The following is a 19,546-nucleotide window of genomic DNA, read 5'->3' as shown; positions in this document are numbered from 1 at the left end:
AATGCTGGCCTAGCCAGCGAAGCCCACGTCCCGTGAATCAATAAAAAAAACCATATTCTTATGTTACATGGAATGCCTCTAGTCTAAATGGCTGGCCTTATCCGCGAGCTCTGCTTAAACAGCCTAAAGATGTTAATGATTCAAATTAGTGAGTCAGAACTAGAGGCCGGAATTTTACGGCCCCTGCATCACAACTTTACTTAAAAAAAGTCCCCGAAAATAGGCTTAAACTTTGAACTAATATTTAACTACATTTTAAAAGTCAATCGCCCTGAAGCGGTTGTAATTTATTAGTCTTTGAGTTCCAGCTGCCTTTTACTGCTGTACCTGCGAGAGATCGGGAATGCCGTGCTTCACATTGTTTAATGGTTCTTGTCTCCTGGCTTTGACCATTTTGGCTATTGTCCTGAACATGATACCTCTAATCGTGAACTGCCGCGATGGTCGGTTATTTCGGAACTCCATATCGTGTTATGAATGGTGGCTACCTGGTATTTTTGGAGGTGGGATCTTGGTAAGATATTGCACCGCAGAGCCAGCTAGGGAATCCTCTTGTAGGATTTTAGTTAGAGTTTGCTTCTTCAACAGAGTAATTGAGTTAGGAATGTTCTAGTACGAGAGCCAGTGTAGGTGCTTGACTGGGACCATGGCATATTTAAAAAAACAAGAATTTTGCGACTGGACAGTGAGCAGCATAGTGCAATGGCTGACCAGTCTTGGATAATAATTTTATTCTGGACTAAGATAACTTCCAAAGAAAATATCAAGCCTGGTATTCTAGTATTCAGTTCAAAGCAGGTGATAACTATATAATTGCCGTCGACAGATAGAAATTCCATGTCACCTAAACAGGGATACTGTAAGATGGTTTTAGTCGGGTGTATTTCCATTTGTTTAACTTTGTAAAACAATAAATTACTGCTAATGCTGGAACTCGGAAACAAAAAACAGAAATCTCGGAAACACTTAGCGATCAGGCAGCATCTGTAAAGGAACAATAGGAACTGTTCTGACGAAAGGTCATCGGTCTGAAACGTTCATTTCTTCCTCCGCAAATGCTGCCCAACCTATTGAGTACTTAGAGCATTTTCTGTTTTATTTAAGAAAGAGTACTTGTTGATATTTCAGGTATAGAGCTTCATGTTGTAACAATAAAAATGTTGCAGTCTTATGAAAATGGTCATTAGAAACCAGCCCAGAAGACTGGAAAACTAACGTGTCTTCCCGTGGAAAAGCAAAACACTGTGGAGGCTGGAAATCTGAAATAAAAACAGAAAACGCTGGAAATACTCAGCAGGTCAGGCAACTTCGGGGAGAGAAACAGAGACCGATGACCTTTCAAGAGAATTAACCGTTTCTCTCTCCACTGCTGATGCTGCCTGACCTGTTGAGTATTTCCAGCATATTCTGTTTTTATTTGTCTTCCTGTGGGTCCATCCGCACGAGGTTCTTAAGGCATGAGGCAACAATGTTGTAAGAACTCTGATTCTGTTTCGTTTGATTCACTGGAAGATACAAGCAGAAGGACATATTTAGTATTTTGTGCCCTTAGCTATCTTCGAAAGCAACATTTAGCCAGAGACTGTTTTAAATTTAATCTTCAGCATAATTACATTGGAATACTTCTCCCGTGTTATTATGTGGCTAAAATTGTAGACAAATGAAAAACGGAAAATTCAATCATCTCCACACTCATTTGGGGTTTTTAAAACTTACGTTTGCCCACAATGCCAGAGCATTTCTGTGCAGTTTCAGTTCAATCGCACATCTGTTTATTCCTGTTGAATATTTTTAAGATAGTCTGTTCTACAGATTCCTACCTCCAGAGTAGTTATTTCTGAATACTTGTTTCGGCTCCCGTTTGATACAGGTCATTCCAACAGTATCCATGTCTCTGGCAGCACGGAAGGGACAAAACTGCAATACCAGAACAGGGGTAGGTGCAAAAATCAACTCAAAGCACCCAGTCCATATTGAAATAATAACTTAATTGAACTTTATTTCCAACCTTGATAACAAAAAAAAAACCCCTGCATGTGATCATTGCATAAAAATCTTATTCTCACCATTCTGTGTTCTGACCTGCAGCTCCTGCTGTCTGCACTTCTCAGTCTGATCAGTGTTCTTGGAGCCGTGTACTGTGCATTGGTCTCACTGCATTCCCTGATTAAGGGGCCACTGGTCTGCGATACAGAAAGTCACAGTCTGGAAAACTGCAGCTTCTCAATAGAAGACATAAAGCAAGTATTTTTTTGTATATATTATAACAACCGATAAGCCAAATACTGGTGCAAGGACACCTGCACAGCACAGTGGTACATCACACTGCAACAGAACGCGGATGCTGCTTAGACAGCGATTTCGCTAAGTTTTCTATACACCGTATAATGATTGAACATTTGGCTCACTGGTTATTATTTATTATTATTATTATTATTTAGTTTTCGTATAATTTAAACCAATGAATAATTTGATCTAATGGGGCGTAAGAGTCCAGTTCCGGTTCTCAGGAAACAAAGGAGGTTTTCTAGCACTTGCAGGCAGTTCTAAGAGACCCATGCGACTGACCAGAAGGAGGAGAGAAACGTACAGTATAGCGAAGATACCTGAGGGGACCTGGGAAATCACCTATTAACTGGCAGCCTGATAGCAGACCTCCAACAACAAAAGATGAAGGGACAAAGTTACCTTTGCGTCAGCGAGCTCTTCAAATCTTAAATTAACAGCAACAATTCCTTTTGAATAAAGTGGTGTTCCGGGTGGCCCGCCTTGATTTATTCGTGTTTTTAAAAAAAAAAATCTTTAGAACGATCTAGTTGTGTTGTAGTTGATCCGGTTTAATTTAATCCCTGCACCTATATATCCAGGTGCTCCCCATTAAGGCATGAAAGAAAAATCACAAGAAATCTGTCTCTGGCAATCTGTGCACCAGCTACTGACATTGGCAGAGATCTGCCCACATTGTGCACCCTATTACAAAAAGCTAGAGAAAAATATTAATTGATACACAAAAATTGTGTACTGCATTAATAAAAACTTTTTTTCTAGGTCTCTTTCAAATATCAAGATTGATTTGAAGTGGTTTGTGGAAGACAAGTGTGGAATTAATCAAACTGGCTTTCACATTGTACCAACTGATCTACCAGGTACCAACTTTTCTACAGTTCCTGCCAATAAGTTAACCGTTTCCAGCGTGAAAGCCGCATCAACAGCTCCCAGTTTAGAGACAGATGTAGGCTTTCAAAAGACGATTCACAGGATCACATTCAGCGGACTCTTTTTGGTTGGGATACTGGAAGTGATGGTCAGTGCGTTGCAAATAATCGTTGGAGTTTTCGGCTTTATCTGCGGAACATCCAAGAGGAGGCGCAGTAGACCAGTGTAATAAACCTGCAGTCAGCTCCATTACTCCCAACAGTCACAATGAAAAAAATGACAGCTCCTGGTGCGGAAAAAAAAAATCATGATGGCGTCTTCATTCCCAGTGCACTCTAAATAATGTTTGTCTAAAATGCATTGTACAAAAAAGTCATGATCTAGCGGATTGCCTTCCCCTCACTGAAATCTCTTACATGCTGAATTGTCCGAACCGTTAACATATTATCCCAACTGTGAAAGTATCTAATTATTCATACCAGCTAGATGACTGCTTTGTATGAAAATTATCGAACGACATATCGTAGCTTCCGCCGTTGGCAGAAACCTGGGTTTCGGTGGTGATGGGTTTTCACAAACTGTTTCTCTAAAGCCAAATAAAACACCGGTTTTCATGCCCGTTACTTAGAACCGAATTCAATTTCGTAAATCCCTCGGGTGATGTTATATAAACCTAGAGTTTCGGTTAGCAGATAGAGGTTTATAATAGATAGTATCATACTGCCAACTTTATTATAAGCAGTGTTATAATGGAAAACCTCACAATGAGACTGGAGTGATAGTGTAATTACTGACCGCTTTAAGCACAAGCTGAACAACTCGTACTAGTTACACAATCGATATCAAGATCCTCTATAACTGAGACTAAAGGTTCCAAAAAGAACTCTTACCTTTGACTTCTTAAGAGTTTAATCTGACCTCCCCCCATTTTACTGCCCATTGAAGCCAACAGATCTGCTACCCACCTTGCTCAGTTCTCATCTACATTCGTTTTATTCATGCGACGTGGGCGTCGCTGGCTGGACCAGCATTTATTGCCAATCTCTAATAGTCCTTGTGATGTCCGGTGGTGGTGAGCTGCTTTCTTGAAACATTGCAATTGGTGTTCTGAAAGTATTCCCACAGTGCTATTAGGTAGGAATTCCAGGATTTTGAGTGGTGATGGTGATATATTTCCAAGCTAAGAAGTTGTGTGACTTGGATAGAAACTTGGAGGTGTTGTTGTTCACATGAGCCTGCTGCTCTTAAGTGGTAGATGTTATGGGTTTGGGAGGTGCTATCGAAGAAGTTTTAGTGAGTTGGTACAAGGCATCCTGTGGATGGGACGCTGTTGCAATTGTGCGCTGATGGAGGAGATGAATGTTTAAGGCGGTGGATGAGATGCCAATCAACTGGCCTGTTTTATCCTGGGTAGAGTCGAGCTTCTTGAGTGTTTTAGGAGGTGTGTTTATCCAGGCAAATGGAGATTTTTCCATCATGTCATCAGGCCTTAGGGAGTCATGAGGCAAGTCACAACATTGCACAATCCCCAGTCCCTGACCTGCTGTTGTAGCTGCAGTATTTATGTGGCTGGTTGAGTTAATTTTCTGGTTGTTGGTGACCCCCAAGATATTTCTAGTGGAGGAAATTTGACCAGGATAATGCCATTTAATGTTAAAGGGGGGAGGTTAGACTTTTGCTTGTTGGAGTTGGTTATTTCCTGGCACTTATGCAGCCTGCATGTTATGTCACTTATCAGCCCAAGCTTGAATATTGTCTGGCTTGCTTCATGGGCACAGACTGAGGCATCATCTGAGGGGTTGCAAATGGAACTGAACATTGCACAATCATCTGCAAATATCCCCACTTTTAACCTTAAGGTGTAGGGAAGGTAATTGATGAAGCAACTGAAGATGGTTGTCCTGAGGAACTCCTGCAACAGAATCCTGGGTGAGATGATTGGCTTCCTATAACCACAACCATCTTTCCCTGTGCTACGTATGACTAAGCAGCGGAAAGTTTCCCCTTGATTTTTCTAGGGCCCCTTGATGCCACACTTGATCAAATGCTGCCTTGTTGTCAAGGACAGTCATTCTCACATCACCTCTGAAATTCAGCTCTTCTGTCCATGTTTGGACCAGGGCTATAATAAGGTCTGGAGCCAAGTGGCTGTGGCAAAATCCAAACTGGGCATTAGTGAACAGTTATTGGTAAGTGCACATCTTCTATCATTTTGCCAGCAACTGAGAGAAGGCTGACAGGATGGGAATTTGCCAGATTGGATTTGTCATTTTGTGCTGGACAGGACAGAGAGGGGAAATTTTCCACTTTTCCTGGTAGATTCTCATAATCAATGAGTAGAATCTGTTGGAAAGCAGCAGTTACACTGGTTTTGACTACAAAGAATGAGAAGTCTTCGTCCTCCAAAGTGCAAAATTTTCTGTGGTTACAGCTTAATGATGACCTTCGCTCCCACACTTTAATGAAGAATCAAAGATTTACTGCTAGTGGTTAAACATTGCCATTTTGATCAAAAAAGTAAAAAGACTAAACTTTAACCAACCTGCTAGAAAAGTCAATAGTACAGCAATGAGACCTTATTAAGAGGCAGCAAAACCAAGAGTGCAGCTTCTTGCCAGAAAGTGGCTCATGGGACATTAACATTCATACAGCACAGGCTTGGGAAGGGGGAGAATAAAAATCTGACAAAGCTACAATATAACTAGCAAGGGATTCCTACATCCCATTTTTATTTTTAAACACATTCCACTTTCCATCTGTTGGCTCTCTTATACCAAATTACAAATTGTTTATTGTATTTGTGATTGTTTCACCTGATTCCAGGATTCTAAATTAAGAAAATATTGAGGTGGCTAATATATTATCAGAGATTCCTCTTAACTTTGGCAGAACTTCAGAGAATACCAGAATGAAACAAGGAAGTGAAAATGCATCCATTGAATGGAGTCCATCTTCTTTCAACAATGTGTTTTTAAACTGATTTCTACCAACAGAGGCTGTGTCTTGTTTACTACTCAGATTAATATAAAATTATTTTTTGGGGAAAATGTGCAATGTAATTTTAAAGTTACTTTACATCATATTTATGTATGGTGCTTATATGGACCTGGTTTTTACTTTGCATATATTGATAAGTGAAATTATGATGTTTGGAGCCTTCTAAATTTGATTACAGATTGCCTGTGAGCTGCATTCTGTCACCATGTTTAAAGCTGAATTTGGCACCGTGGGTATGCTGTTGAATACTTCCACAGCCAGGTCTATAAGCGCCTAATCAATATTATAGGTGATTTTCGAAGCATGCCAGTGGGTGTATAGTTGGCACACTGCTCCCTTTGTTGACCATCAAGTATTTTTCTCTCCCCTCACCCCTTTCTTCTGTTATATGGGGAGGTGGCCCATCACCTATAACAATATTTGCATCCATTAAAAGAAAAATCAGATCTCACACAGAACTAGGAATCAAGATTAGGGGGAAAAAAAGGTGGTTTTGGATTGGCAGGGGATTGCCAGTAAACGGTGACCATATGGGATTGAACAGAAGATTATGATATTAATAGCCAATGTGTTTCCCTGCATAGTACTGTTTTTAAAGTCAGATCAATGACTTGAGCTATATATTGGAATCCAGGTGTAATGGCTTTGATTCAGTCTTTCTGGATCAGATCAGATTCAACAAATTAGAATAGGAACCCAAAATCCTTCTGCAATACCAGATTCATTTATAATATTAAAGTTCAGGTACTATAAGCAGCCTTTTAAAAAACAGAATCGGAACATAGGAACAGAAAAGACCATTTAACTCCTCAAGCCTGTCCCACCATTCAATGAGATCATGGCTGATCTATGACCTAATTCCATATCCTTTAACACCCTTGGTTAACAAAAAATTTAAACCTGAAATTGATAGAACAATTGTTAAATCCTATCATCAACTGCCATTTATGGAAATAAAATCCAAACTTCCTCACCATTTGCTTGTAAAAGCATTTCCTAACTTTACTCCTGAAAGATCTGGCTATAACTTTTAGGCTGGCTATGGCCCTTGTCTGAGATTCCCAACCAATGACAAACTTCTCTCCATATACCCCATCAGTTCCTCACATCATCTTGAAAATGTTGATTAAATCAACCCCTTAGCCGTCTAAATTCCTAGTTTGTGTAATCTGTTTTTAACACTTGGCATCCAGGTATCATTCTGGTAAATCTACGTCACGCTTCCTCCAAGGCCAAAAATTCCTTTCTAAGTTGTGGTGTCTGGAACAGAACATAGTCCTCCAGGTCTGGTCTAATAGCTTTGTATAGCTGTTGCATAACTTTTACCCTTTTGTACTTCAATCTTCTAAACACAAGGACAGCATTCCATTGGCCTTTTTGATTATTTTCTGCATCTGTCCATTAAATTTTTGGCAGTGATGCAGTGATAAATCCCTAAGCCCCTTTGGACCTCCACTGTTTTTAACTTTTTACTATTTCAAAAGTACACTGATCTATAGTTTTAGGTCTGGAGTGGACTACACACACTTTTGCCTTTTCACTTTTTCTATTAATGTGTCATTTTATGCTTTTATCTACACTGCTTACAATGCTGCCGATCGTTGTATCATTGGCAAACTTAAATATTTGTCTCTTTTGTCACATCATGCATTGTTCATAAATTGGGTGACGAGTTGAGGCCTCCATCAATGTTCCCGTTAAGCTGCACCCATGTAAGGTGGGTACTGGAGAGGCCACTCAGAAGTTGTGCCTAAAAGATACAAGCATCCTTAGCTGTGCAAGAAAACTTAAAGGCACTGTGCAGATAACCAGACTGTGCACATGAAAAAAATTTAAACGACCTTGGCACCAGTACTCTGTGAGACACCCTGCCAATTAGAGTATCCACCCATTATCCCTATGGGGAGCAAGCTTGAAAACATTGCGAATCAGTGCACTTGCTCTTTGCTATTCCACTGCTGAATACGCCTGCCCTGCATGGGAAAGATCTACTCATGCTAAGAAGATGAATGCCGTTCTGAATGCAAGCTGCCGACTTATCACAGGTTGTTTAAAACCAACAAACACCAACAGCCTATATATCCTGCGTATCGCTCCCCCTGATATGAGAACGGTAGTCAGCAAGAAAGAGCGACTCCGTCAAACATCAGATGAGAGGCAAACTTTACATGGTCATACACCTACACCCAGCCACCTGAAGTCAAGGAAGAGCTTCATGAACGGTGTTGTTCCATTACAATCAACTCCATCTGAAGCCCGCATCGCCTTGTGGAAAGACTGGCTCACCAGTCTCGTACAACACCCAACGATGGAAATTCTACCGGATGAAAGCCTTCCTCCAGGAGCTAATTGCAACTGGGCAACCTGGAAGTGCCTTAACAGACTTAGGGCTGGTGTAGGTCGTTCAAAGGTGTCACTAAGCAAATGGGGATATACAACCAGCCCGACAAATGAATGTGGAACTGAGTAACAGACTATGCAACACCTCCTGCAATGCCCATCGCTAGAGGAACCCTGCACTGTTGCAGATCTTGCCGAATTCAACAACAAGGCGCAAAAATGTGTCCAGTTCTGGCTGGGCCATGTATAGACTGTCCATGGACACGATAAAAAGATTCCTATTCTCCAACTCCTGCTGCACAGAATCCTAGTCTGAAAATGGTAAAAAAAAAGTCATTTGAAATGTACTTTAAACATTACCTCTTGTAAAAAAGCTGCAGTAATGTATTTAAATCTGAAATAATGGCATCAAGATGGTTTGAAAATGTTTTCAATATCCAGGAAGAGGACCAAAAAAACAAGATATCTGAGCAATATCATTACTAGTTTCAACAATTAATCCTGAATAAATTAAAAGGGTGAATCCGACGAGATTTTCCTGTACCAATCGTCCAATTATATCAAGGAGGCATTTATTAAAAAATTGTCAAACTGAAATGATCATTGCATTTCAACAAACAGCTTTAAATTGAATAAAAGCAAAATACTGCGGATGCTGGAAATCTGAAATAAAAACAGAAAATGCTGGAAAAACTCAGCAGGTCTGGCAGCATCTGTGGAGAGAGAAACAGAGTTAACGTTTCGGGTCAGTGTGACTCTTCAGAGCAAGGCAATTAGAAGTGATCTCCAATGATAGTATATTACTTAGAATATCCAGCACAGAAATAGGCCATTTGGCCCAACCAGTGCATGTTCCATTCAAGCCTCCTCCCATCCTTCCTCATCTAACTATCAGAATAACCCTTGATTCCTTTCTCCTTCATATGTTTACCTAGCTACTTCTACTATCCTTAACATTTTTACTGCAAGTGGCTTGTCCACATCATCGAGTGACAGTTCTTTATGAACTGAATTCCTTAAATGTATCTGTATTATTCACTACAAATATTTGTTGTGGTAGAGATCCACATTCTCACCACTTTTTGGGCAAAGAAGTTTCTTCTATTTTCTATTTGATTTCTTGGTGACTATCTTTATGTCTATATTTATGGATTCTAGTTTTGGTCTATCCCCCCACCGCCACCTAAGTGGAAACACTCTGTGCCTGCTCCATCAAAGCTTTTCTTAATCTTAAAGATCTATCAGATCACATTTCAATCACATCTTTTGAGCAGAAAAAAAGAGCCTGTTAATCCTCTCCTGATAGATATAGCCTCATAGCTCTGGTATAATCATTGCAAATGTTATTTTCACACCCACTCCAGTGCCTCAATATCCTTTGCATAACATGGCAACCAGAGCTGTACACATTATTAGCATGTAACTTCCCCAAATAGTTTTGCAATAAATACTGAAAACTGATTTTGAATATCTTTATTATAGCTGCAAAAGTATGAATATTTGCACAATGGTTAAGGTCCCATAACCAGAGCTAATATTTGGATGATGTAAGTCACATAGGATGAATCCAGCACATTAATTGCTCAGAGCTTTGGCTGCCACAGGTTGCTTTACGTGGCTCGAATAATCCCAAGGTCGTCTGTTTTCTGTGTAACCATAAATTTTACGCAGCGCTACTCGTGCTGCCTCTTCTTCAGCTGACAGCACAGTTTCACCAGGTCCTTCTGCGATTAGCTGCTTATCACTGCAACAAGACATTGGACATCTGTTAATACCAGCATTTCCAGGTGAGAACTTTGTCATTTCCGATATAAATGCATGACAGATGCTATTACTGATTTAAAACCAAGTATATCCTGGCAACTTGATGAGTTACTTGTCATATGAAATTTAACCAGTGCAGCGTTCACTATTTCACAAACCATTTGAATCACCCTTCATCTAACCCAGTCAATTGGTAAAACCCAGTTGTTTAGGCAAGCTGAACAAAACCATAAAACGAAAAATCATGCCTGAAAGTTGTAAGTCCAAAGCGCATCTTAGTTTTGGATCAAACATTTATTTATATAAACTAAATGACAATTCTAGAAATATTTAATTCATGCAATTATATTGAATCACCCAAGAGAACAAACTTTGCCTCTTAAGTAGTCATGTGTTTTTAGGAGCTGATCATCTTCCCCGGACTCCATTATAAATTAATGTACTGCTGCACTCATTCTACCTAATATCTTTGATCCGTTTTAGACATTTTCCTCATTCTCCTTTTGTAAGCTCTTCTCTCACTATTTTTAGGTTAATTGTACCAGGCACTAAGTAAATCACAGGCCAAACACAAGAAATCATTGCACGAGCTCAAGGCAGCACCTTGGCCCAAAACTTTTAGCTGCTTCACCAGTGATCTTCATTAGGCAAGATTTAGAGTTAAGTTGTTCATCGACTTGATTCACAATATTCAGTTCCATTTGTAACTTCCCCAAAATTGGAAACAACCCACGCCAGACTACTGCAGGATCCAGCCAGCATCCCAACTTCGGCTGATAAGTGGCATGTACAACAACCAGCTCTCCAACGGCACCACCACTGTATTTATTCCCCCCACCAGCGTACTTGGAACTACAGTATGTACCATCTACAAGATGATAAGCTTACATTAACACTACCAGCTGGTCAATAAAAGACCTACCACTGAGAAGGACATGTAATACATCATCCTGACTTAGGCATATACCACCATTTCATAATAGTTGCTAGGTCTAGAGCCTGGAATCCTCCATCTACACCATTCCAGGACAATCAACACAAGAACCGTAGTGGTTCAAGAGGGTGGCCCATAAACACGTTATTAGGGAACCAGGAATGGGGCCGTCACTGTGATCTTGCCAGCAATGTCTACATCTCGAGAACAAATTAAAAAGCCAACAAACCCTTTCCATAAATTCATGTTGTGTAAAATTTAGACTGTGCAATATGTGCCTGGTAATGGCATGAAATGATTTGTTCTTTTACTGTAATTTATGTCTTGAGGAAAAATAAGGCAGACATGCCAACTCTCATTAATCAATTGTGAGAGACACAATTTCTAAGTGAAATTAAAGCTTACTGTCAATCTGTATTGGTTTGTGTTTGGAAAAAAACCTCATCCCTTTTATACCAGTTCCCTCGATTTTTAAGAGCTTGCCTCTTGATTTATGAGGCTTTATTTCTTGCCACCCTCTCGTCAGCGAATCAGCATGTCACCCCCAACAGCAGGGTTAGCTCCCGTACGTGTATATTTAGTGTTTTAAGCATGACCATCTTTGAATTCAGCATTTCATAAAAGTAATGCAACTCCTGGTACAAGAGTTCACCATGGTTCTTCGGCTGCTCACTATGTTAATCAGCAACTGTGAACTCCTCTCCCAATACATCACAGTTGACTAGCAAACAACCACTCCCATTTGCAGCTCCTTTTTTCAAATAAACAGTTTACCGTAGCCACCTCCTCATCCAATCAGCAACTCTCACCATAGCCACCCCCTCATCCAATCAGCAACTCTCACCATCACGTTGAATCAGCAGCCACTAAATTGCCCTTCCACAGCATAATATACAAATCTTGCTTCAAATAATCAACAAATCATAAGCCTCCCATCAACCCCCAATCCTTCTCATCAGCAATTAGAGGGTTTCTCCCATTCTTCCAAACAGCTAACAGTGTCTCTACGCCAAGCAACAATTTCCAAGCTTCTCAACAGCTCTTCAGTGAACTAAAATCAATGTTTTACAGTTTATGGTGCATTTGCACTACTGGCAGGAAACAACATATGAACATATGAAATTGAATACAAAATACAAAGATTATAATACCATGCATTTTTACAACAGTTCCTTTTGGATATTTAACCTAATAAGGTTACAGTGCATAGCTACTCCACAACATGTTGAACAACATTTATCATGTACCTGTATAGTCCAACGAAATACACCGGGAGCACAGTGCTGGCTCCAGACTGCCTGGTTAGTCTGGACTCAGGAAGAGACATCTTCCTCCTCTTCAGCTCTTCCACCAATAGTCCCATGGGATTAACAAGAGGCCAGATTTCAAACAGATCTTTCCCAATAAGTTGAGAGATGAGGAAGTCCTATAAAAAGACCAATAAATCAGAAAATACATTTGAGAGTCAGATACTCTATTCAAAAGTAAAGGCAGAAGCAAATAGTCCAGTTGCTGTTAATAGGCTGTTACACATTTGCAAATCATTTGAATCACTAGTCACACAGAACAAAAGAATCAGCATGTAAAGCCATGCTTATAATATAACAAGTCAAAAGAAGCATCCACTGTTTCACAGAACAGGTATTACATCCAGTGTCAGGTCAAATCATACACAACTGCAGCAGCACACTGAGTCAAGACACAACAGGAACAACCCAAAGTTAGACTGGAATTCTTCCTATTCAGCTATATAAATGAAAGCCAAAGCCCTAATGTATAGGATGATCTTAGTTGGACAAGCACCAGGAAATTTAACTGTCCCTGTGCTGATAAACTACAGGGTTTTAGCTGGTTAATTGAGCCTACATATATACAACTGCAGTGCCAGTGCGAGGCAGCTTTGCTCTGCAATCAGGCTATGAATCCAGGACAAAGTCAGGCCCAGACTCGGAATTTACATCACAAATTCTTAGCATTGAAGAAAAAAGCACTGCGCATTTACTGTCCAGCTATACTGTAATAACTATGTACAATATAGTGCCAATGTCCCATGAATTAATTAAAAAAAACATAGGAAGTATTAGAGTTTGGGTTTAAAGCAAAATATAGAGTTTTACTCTGTGCCTGGGTTTGCTGTACAACTTTGATGCTGGCTAACAGAAGTATAAAAAACAGTCCATCACTGACATCGCTCCTCACTAATCACAAATATTTCCCAAAAGATATAAGCTAAAAATTGGGAAGCAAGAAGTTCAACTAAAATAGAAAAATTCTTGGTAAATTTCAAACATGCTAAGTTCTACTGTCCTCGCTCCTTGGTTTTGTATATTAATGCTTCATTAAAACACACATTCCTCAGTGGTCCCAGCATCTTCAATCAAATGTGCCTACCAATCACATAATACACCACTGGGTATTTTGTTTGTAAGTCTACTTGGTACCTTCACTTTTTGTACAGCCTGACTCTATAACTAGAGCCCCAAGCGCTATAGAATTCCTGACAGAAATCCCTTTCCTCATTAGCTCCAGCTCTTCCTTTAAATGCCACCTCTTGTGACCATGTTTTTTGTTAACTCTCCTAATATTTCATTGTCTGGGTGTCAGAATTATCAAGCACAGAACAAGGCCATTCAGCCCATCATAACAGTGCTGTCTCTTTGAAAGTACTGTTCAATTTGTCTCATTTCCTTGCTCTTTTCCCATAGCTCTACAAATGTTTTCCTTTTCAAGTATACATCTAATTTCCTTTTGAAAGGAACTATTAAAACTGCTTTTGCCTCCCTTTCAGGCAATGCATTCCAGATCATAACAACTTTTTAAAAATCTCATCTCCCCTCTGGTTCTATTATTGATGACCTTAAATCTGTGACTGCTCAAGGCTGCCAATCTTGTCATTCATTTTTTCTTGATTATACTTCTGTGAGGCTCTACATGAATTGTATGAATGCAAGTTGTTGTTACTGCTCATACAACCTGTAAATCTGCTTGAACTTTGGGCAACTATCACTGTACCCAGTGTAGTCTCTTATTATTATTTACATGTGCAATGTAGTCCACTCCCCACCATTATTGCCCCAGTATCTTACCCGGATAAATAAGCTGGCTCTTTCAGGTCCACTGCTCTCAAGCAAAGCTCCAACAACAGCAAAGAATGTCTTTTGTAAAACCTCCTGTGGCACTGGGAACTCTGCACTTAGTGTCAAGTCTTCCACAGCTAAGTTTCTGGCAACATGGCACACATTCTCTGACCTTGTGATGTGAGTAGTAAATGCCTTAACACCGTCGGCAGGTAAGTTTGGATAGGCATTACTAAAACAGTTTTGGAGGTAAGTATCTGAAAACAGTGAGCCTTTCTCAAATAACTGCTGATTGTCTTTGAGATTTAATGTGATCTCCTCTCTTTCCAGTCTAAGTTCCCGGCGGCGTGCTTCCTCAAACGTAATATAACAGGGATTGATGAACGCTGTTTTGAGAAGGTCCAGGTTGAAATTCTCATGAAGACGTTGACCAAAGGCCTCTACTTCAGCATGATAGTTCCAGTTTGGCTGCTGTGATCTGACAATGCAACAAAATATTTTAAATTCAGCTCACAGAAACAGCGATTGTTGTTCTCTATCACAGATCAACCATATTTGATGCTTTTATTAAAAGCATATATTAATTTAAAATACTGTACTTCTGCACCACATCTAGGACTCAGTCTCAAGACTCTTGGCAATACCACTCTGTACTGACTGCTAGATGAATGTGACAACCCAGGCGTCTCAACGCCCAATTTTCCTTCCCCTTCTGTGAGAAATCACTCGCCACTATATGATACTCACACACCCTCAAACAAATCAGGATTTTGTCATGACAATCACATCTTATCGCTCCATGGCACAATACGTCAATATATCAATTGGTTGCATTGGGGGCCACTGATGCTCACCCAGATAATTATGACACAGCCAAGTTTCAAAGACCCATCTGATATCCCCTTACTCAGTGACGTTGACAGCTTAATAGGACAATCACAGAATTACGAGTACAGAATATGATACAGCAGTTTAGCATTCTTAGTCCTAGGAGATTTGCACAAATCTGTATAATAGATTAAGATCTTGATTACAGAATCTCATATATGATTTTAAACTATTGACAGCATATTGTAACTGTAACTACTTTGCTCTATAACCAAAGCATCTCTAGAAATCGCTTCCGCTTCTATTCCCATGCCATCACTTTGGGAGTTCCCAAAGAATCCAGGATTGGCCCGTTCAGATACAAACTATCCCTTGGTAACAACATTCACAGACACGAGATACATACAGCAGCACCCAGCTCTACCTCTTTACCACCTCTCTCGACGCTTTTACTGCCTCTGCACCTTCTCACTGTTTGTCTGCCATCCAGTCTTAGGCAAGTCACAGTTTTCACTGGCTAAAAGCTGGCAAGACCACAGACATCACTCTCAGCCTCCATGTTTTGTACCTTTGGCAATGACACAGTCCCCCTTCCTGTCTCAGCTCAAATCAAAAAGCTTGCAATGTGCGCCTGATTCAAACTGAGCTTCTGGCCCTTACTTTCCCCTCTGTAACATCACCCACGTCTGACCTTCCTCAGTAATGATCATTCATGCTGTGGTCAACCAGCTATTGCAAAGCTCTCCTGACCAACATTCCATCCTCCCTAAACTTCAGCTCATCCAAACTCCTGTGCCCATAACCTGCTGCCCTAAGTTCTGCTCATCCATCATTCCCGTCCTTGCTCACAAGGTTCCAACATCTCCAATTTAAAGCCATTACCCGCACATTACCAACCACCAACTATTTCCGTAACCTGCTCAAGTGCGCTGATGTCTCCGTTCCTCACGCCAGCCTCCTGTAGACAACTCTGCTCCTTGCCACTGCCAAACGTTCCTGAGGTTGTCTCGGTCCCTCAGTTTGGAATTCCCTCACTAACCCTCTGCCTCTCCAACTTTAATGACCTCTTCAAATCCACCTCCTATAACCAAATGTTATCACCCCTCCAAAAATCTCCTTCATTGGCTTGACCACCTCTGTGAGGTATTGAGAAACATCTGTTAAAGGTCGTATAAAAATGCAACACGCTGTAACGCACAACATAAATAGTCTGGTATATTAAGTGCAAAACAACAAAGGCAAATTTATATATTTTTCACTCAGAGCATCCATTCACTTGGGTAAATAAGGATCTGCGGCCTGGTCCCCACGCACACTCATACACACCGAGGTTGAGGCGGTGGAGGCCCTTCAAGTTTTTTCTTTCTTTCCATTAGCAACATGTAAGATTTCATCCATCTTTTCTTCTCCCTGGTTTGTGTGAACAGGATGGTCCGGCTGAGAGAAAGACTTTGTCTGAAGGAATTGAAAACATTTCGGAACAGCACCGCCGACGACATGACAGAGCCGAGAGCCAGCCTCACACTGCGCTTGCGCACCGTGAATCCGCGGGGATACCTTCACACTGCGCTTGCGCACCGTGAATCCGCGGTGAAACACCCACACTGCGCTTGCGCACCGTGAATCCGAGGGAACACTAACACTGCGCATGCGCACCATGAATCCACGGGAACCCCCCTCAGTCTGCGCTTGCGCACCGTGAATCCTCGGGATTCCCCTCCGTCTGCGCTTGCGCATCGTGAGTCCTTGGCGAACGCCCCCCCCCCCCCGCCTCCCTCTCTATGCGCTTGCGCACTGTGAATGCACGGCGACCGAAAAGCGCTTGTTCCATGGGGTTGGTTGTAGGACTGTCCAATTTGTTTGCGGATGGTGCTGGCACTGACCAAAAATAGGGAAGCTAATATCACGAAGTAGAAAATCTCACTCATTAATGAACAGTTGCAGCACAGTACAAAACAAAATACTAAAGGTGGTCTAAATCTGAAACAAAAACAGAAAATGTTGGAAACACTCAGCAGGTCATTGCAGCATCTGTGGAGAGAGAGTTTCCATTTAAGAACAATGATGGCCCTCATCAGAATTGAAGCATTTTATTTGTTTATTCCTTTCAATTCATAAGTTTTTAAAACCTAAAAGTTGTTTGCACCCAATTACCAATTCATACATATCTAGAAATTTAGCCAAAGCTTCTCTTGAGTTTTCTGCCTGAAGGCAGGTCCAACCCATAGCACCACAAACTCCACCACAGGCAGGGCAAGGAGGCAGGTCCCAAGCCGGAACAGGGAATAAACCCAGTGCTATTTTTAAAAAAATGTACTTTATTCATAAAATATCTGGAACAACATTACAAAACATTTCAAAATCGCCATCCCAAAAAGTACAATCAGATTCAACTTTTACACATGGATCACGAGGTGCATCAATACAATCAATGAATATTACAATCATTTCAATATGGTCATTACAGACAATCAGACAGTGGTATTGGAGTTATCAACATACATCATGTTGCACTCTGAGGTGCTTCAATACAATTATAATACAATTAGTATTCAATGCATACATTCATTGTGAGCTGTACAGCCCGAGGGGCTCTCAACAATTCCCAGCCCCTCAGTGCATAATGACAGAAAGGTCTTAGACAGCGACCTTTCCCCATTGCGCCTTTGCGGCGGCTGCCCCAAGCTTTAGTGCATCCCTCAGCACGTAGTCCTGGACCTTGGGATGTGCCAGTCTGCAACACTTGGTCAGGGACAACTCTTTGTGCTGGAAGACCAAGAAGTTTCAGGCAGACCAAAGAGCGTCTTTCACCGAGTTGATGATCCTCCAGCTGTAGTTGATGTTTGTCTCGGTGTGTGTCCCTGGGAACAGCCCGTAGAGCACAGAGTCCTGTGTCATAGAACTGCTCGGGATGAACCTCGACAGAAACCACTGCATCTCTCTCCAGACCTTCTTTGCAAAGGCATAATCCACAAGGAGGTGAACAACGGTCTCGTCCCCACCACAACCACCTCGAGGGCAATGTGCAGAGGGGGTGAGGCTCCTGGCGTGTTGGAAAGATCTGACAGGGAGGGCCTTTCTCACCACCAGCCAAGCTACATCTTGGTGCTTGTTGGAAAGTTCTGGCGAAGAGGCATTCTGCCAAATGACTTTGACAGTCTGCTCGGGGAACCATCCCACAGGACCCACCCTCTCCTTTTCCCGCAGGGCCTCTAAGATGTTATGTGCCGACCACTGCCTAATGGACTTGTGGTCAAAGGTGTTTCTCTGCATAAATTTTTCCATGAGGGACAGGTGGTATGGCACGGTCCAACTACTTGGAGCGTTTCGTGGCAGCGTGGCCAGACCCATCCTTTGCAACACCGGGGACAGGTAGAACCTCAGCACGTCGTAACGCTTGGTGTTTGCGTACTGAGGATCTACGCACAGCTTGATGCAGCTGCACACAAAGGTAGCCATCAGTATGAGGGCGATGTTGGGAAAGTTCCCCCCCCCCCCACCCCACTTATCTAGAGGCTTATACATCGCATCCCTGCGGACACAATCCATTTTCGACCTCCAGATAAAGTGAAAGATGGCTCGGGTGATCGCCACCACGCAGGAGTCTGGAATGGGCCAGACGTACAGCAACAGCAAGAGTGCCTCACACCTGATGACCAGGTTCTTACCCGCAATGGAGAGGGAGCGTCGCTCCCACATGCCCAGTTTTCTTTGCACCATAGATACTCGCTCCTTCCAGTTTCTAACGCATGCCCCAGTCCCTTCGAACCATATCCCCAGCACCTTCAGGCCAGTGCTGTTGGCACCAATCTCACCCACATTGGTTATCCAACCGACTGACATACATACACTTTTACATGCATGTTGTAACCTGGAACTATGGACAGCGATGGTAGAGGCTCCAATGTCTTTCCATTACAATGGCTAACCAAGAATCTCTCCCACTCTTACCAACTACCACTCAACTTGTTTGGTCATGTTATGAACATATCTTCCTTACTCAGAGCTTTTGGCTCAGATCAGGGGTGCTACCCATTGTGCCACAAGACCTCCTTAGCCAAAACTTACATAGCCCCCAAGTGTCAGTAAGAACAAGCATTTATAAGAACATAAGGAATAGGAGTGGGAGAAAACCATATGACCCATCGAACTTGCTCCACCATTCAATATGATCATGGCTGACCTAGAGTTTCAATTCCACTTTCCCACCCTCTCCTCATATCTCTTGATTCCCTGAGAGACCAAAAATCTGTCTTAAATCAGCCTTAATTATTTTCAATTGAGGCGATGGTGTAGTGGTATTGTTGCTGGACTAGTAATCCAGAGACCCAGGGTAATGCTCTGGGGACCCCAGTTTGAATCCTGCCTCGGCAGATGGTGGAATTTGAATTCAATTAAAAAACTGGAATTAAAAGTCTAATGATGACCATGAAGTGATTGTTGTAAAAAC

The 19,546-nt window shown here is 41.6% G+C and overlaps 2 protein-coding genes across 2 annotated transcripts; one reads left to right on the top strand and one right to left on the bottom strand.

Moving 5' to 3' along the window:
• Window positions 1–343: 343 nt before the first annotated feature.
• LOC144694089 (transmembrane 4 L6 family member 20-like) lies at window positions 344–4,005 on the top strand. Its single transcript, XM_078564450.1, has 4 exons — window positions 344–514; window positions 1,871–1,936; window positions 2,089–2,273; window positions 3,049–4,005. Exons 1-4 carry the CDS (start codon window positions 344–346, stop codon window positions 3,383–3,385), a joined length of 759 nt encoding a protein of 252 aa, XP_078420576.1. The 3' UTR covers window positions 3,386–4,005.
• A 5,946-nt stretch (window positions 4,006–9,951) lies between these two features.
• On the bottom strand, window positions 9,952–16,671 carry mrpl44 (mitochondrial ribosomal protein L44). Its single transcript, XM_078564153.1, has 4 exons — window positions 16,423–16,671; window positions 14,278–14,746; window positions 12,439–12,617; window positions 9,952–10,237 (listed from the first exon to the last, which is right to left on the bottom strand). Exons 1-4 carry the CDS (start codon window positions 16,593–16,595, stop codon window positions 10,069–10,071), a joined length of 990 nt encoding a protein of 329 aa, XP_078420279.1. The 5' UTR covers window positions 16,596–16,671; the 3' UTR covers window positions 9,952–10,068.
• Window positions 16,672–19,546: the final 2,875 nt, after the last annotated feature.

The sequence above is a fragment of the Cetorhinus maximus genome, chromosome 19, assembly GCF_964194155.1.
Source record: "Cetorhinus maximus chromosome 19, sCetMax3.hap1.1, whole genome shotgun sequence".
NCBI classification, from domain to species: Eukaryota; Metazoa; Chordata; class Chondrichthyes; order Lamniformes; family Cetorhinidae; genus Cetorhinus; species Cetorhinus maximus.
Note: the sequence above shows the minus strand (reverse complement) of the source record. Positions and strands in the feature narration are given on the sequence as shown.

What these genes read in the sequence shown, in the direction of transcription:
- LOC144694089 (XM_078564450.1), top strand. Translation starts at nt 344, where the DNA reads ATGCCGTGCTTCACATTGTTTAATGGTTCTTGTCTCCTGGCTTTGACC. An exon ending in ACTGCAATACCAGAACAGGG is followed by an intron (nt 1,937 to 2,088) that starts GTAGGTGCAAAA and finishes TCTGACCTGCAG; the next exon opens with CTCCTGCTGTCTGCACTTCT. An exon ending in TGTATATATTATAACAACCG is followed by an intron (nt 2,274 to 3,048) that starts ATAAGCCAAATA and finishes CTTTTTTTCTAG; the next exon opens with GTCTCTTTCAAATATCAAGA.
- mrpl44 (XM_078564153.1), bottom strand. Translation starts at nt 16,595, where the DNA reads ATGTCGTCGGCGGTGCTGTTCCGAAATGTTTTCAATTCCTTCAGACAA. An exon ending in CCTCCACCGCCTCAACCTCG is followed by an intron (nt 14,747 to 16,422) that starts GTGTGTATGAGT and finishes TTGCATTGTCAG; the next exon opens with ATCACAGCAGCCAAACTGGA. An exon ending in GAGCCAGCTTATTTATCCGG is followed by an intron (nt 12,618 to 14,277) that starts GTAAGATACTGG and finishes GTCTTTTTATAG; the next exon opens with GACTTCCTCATCTCTCAACT.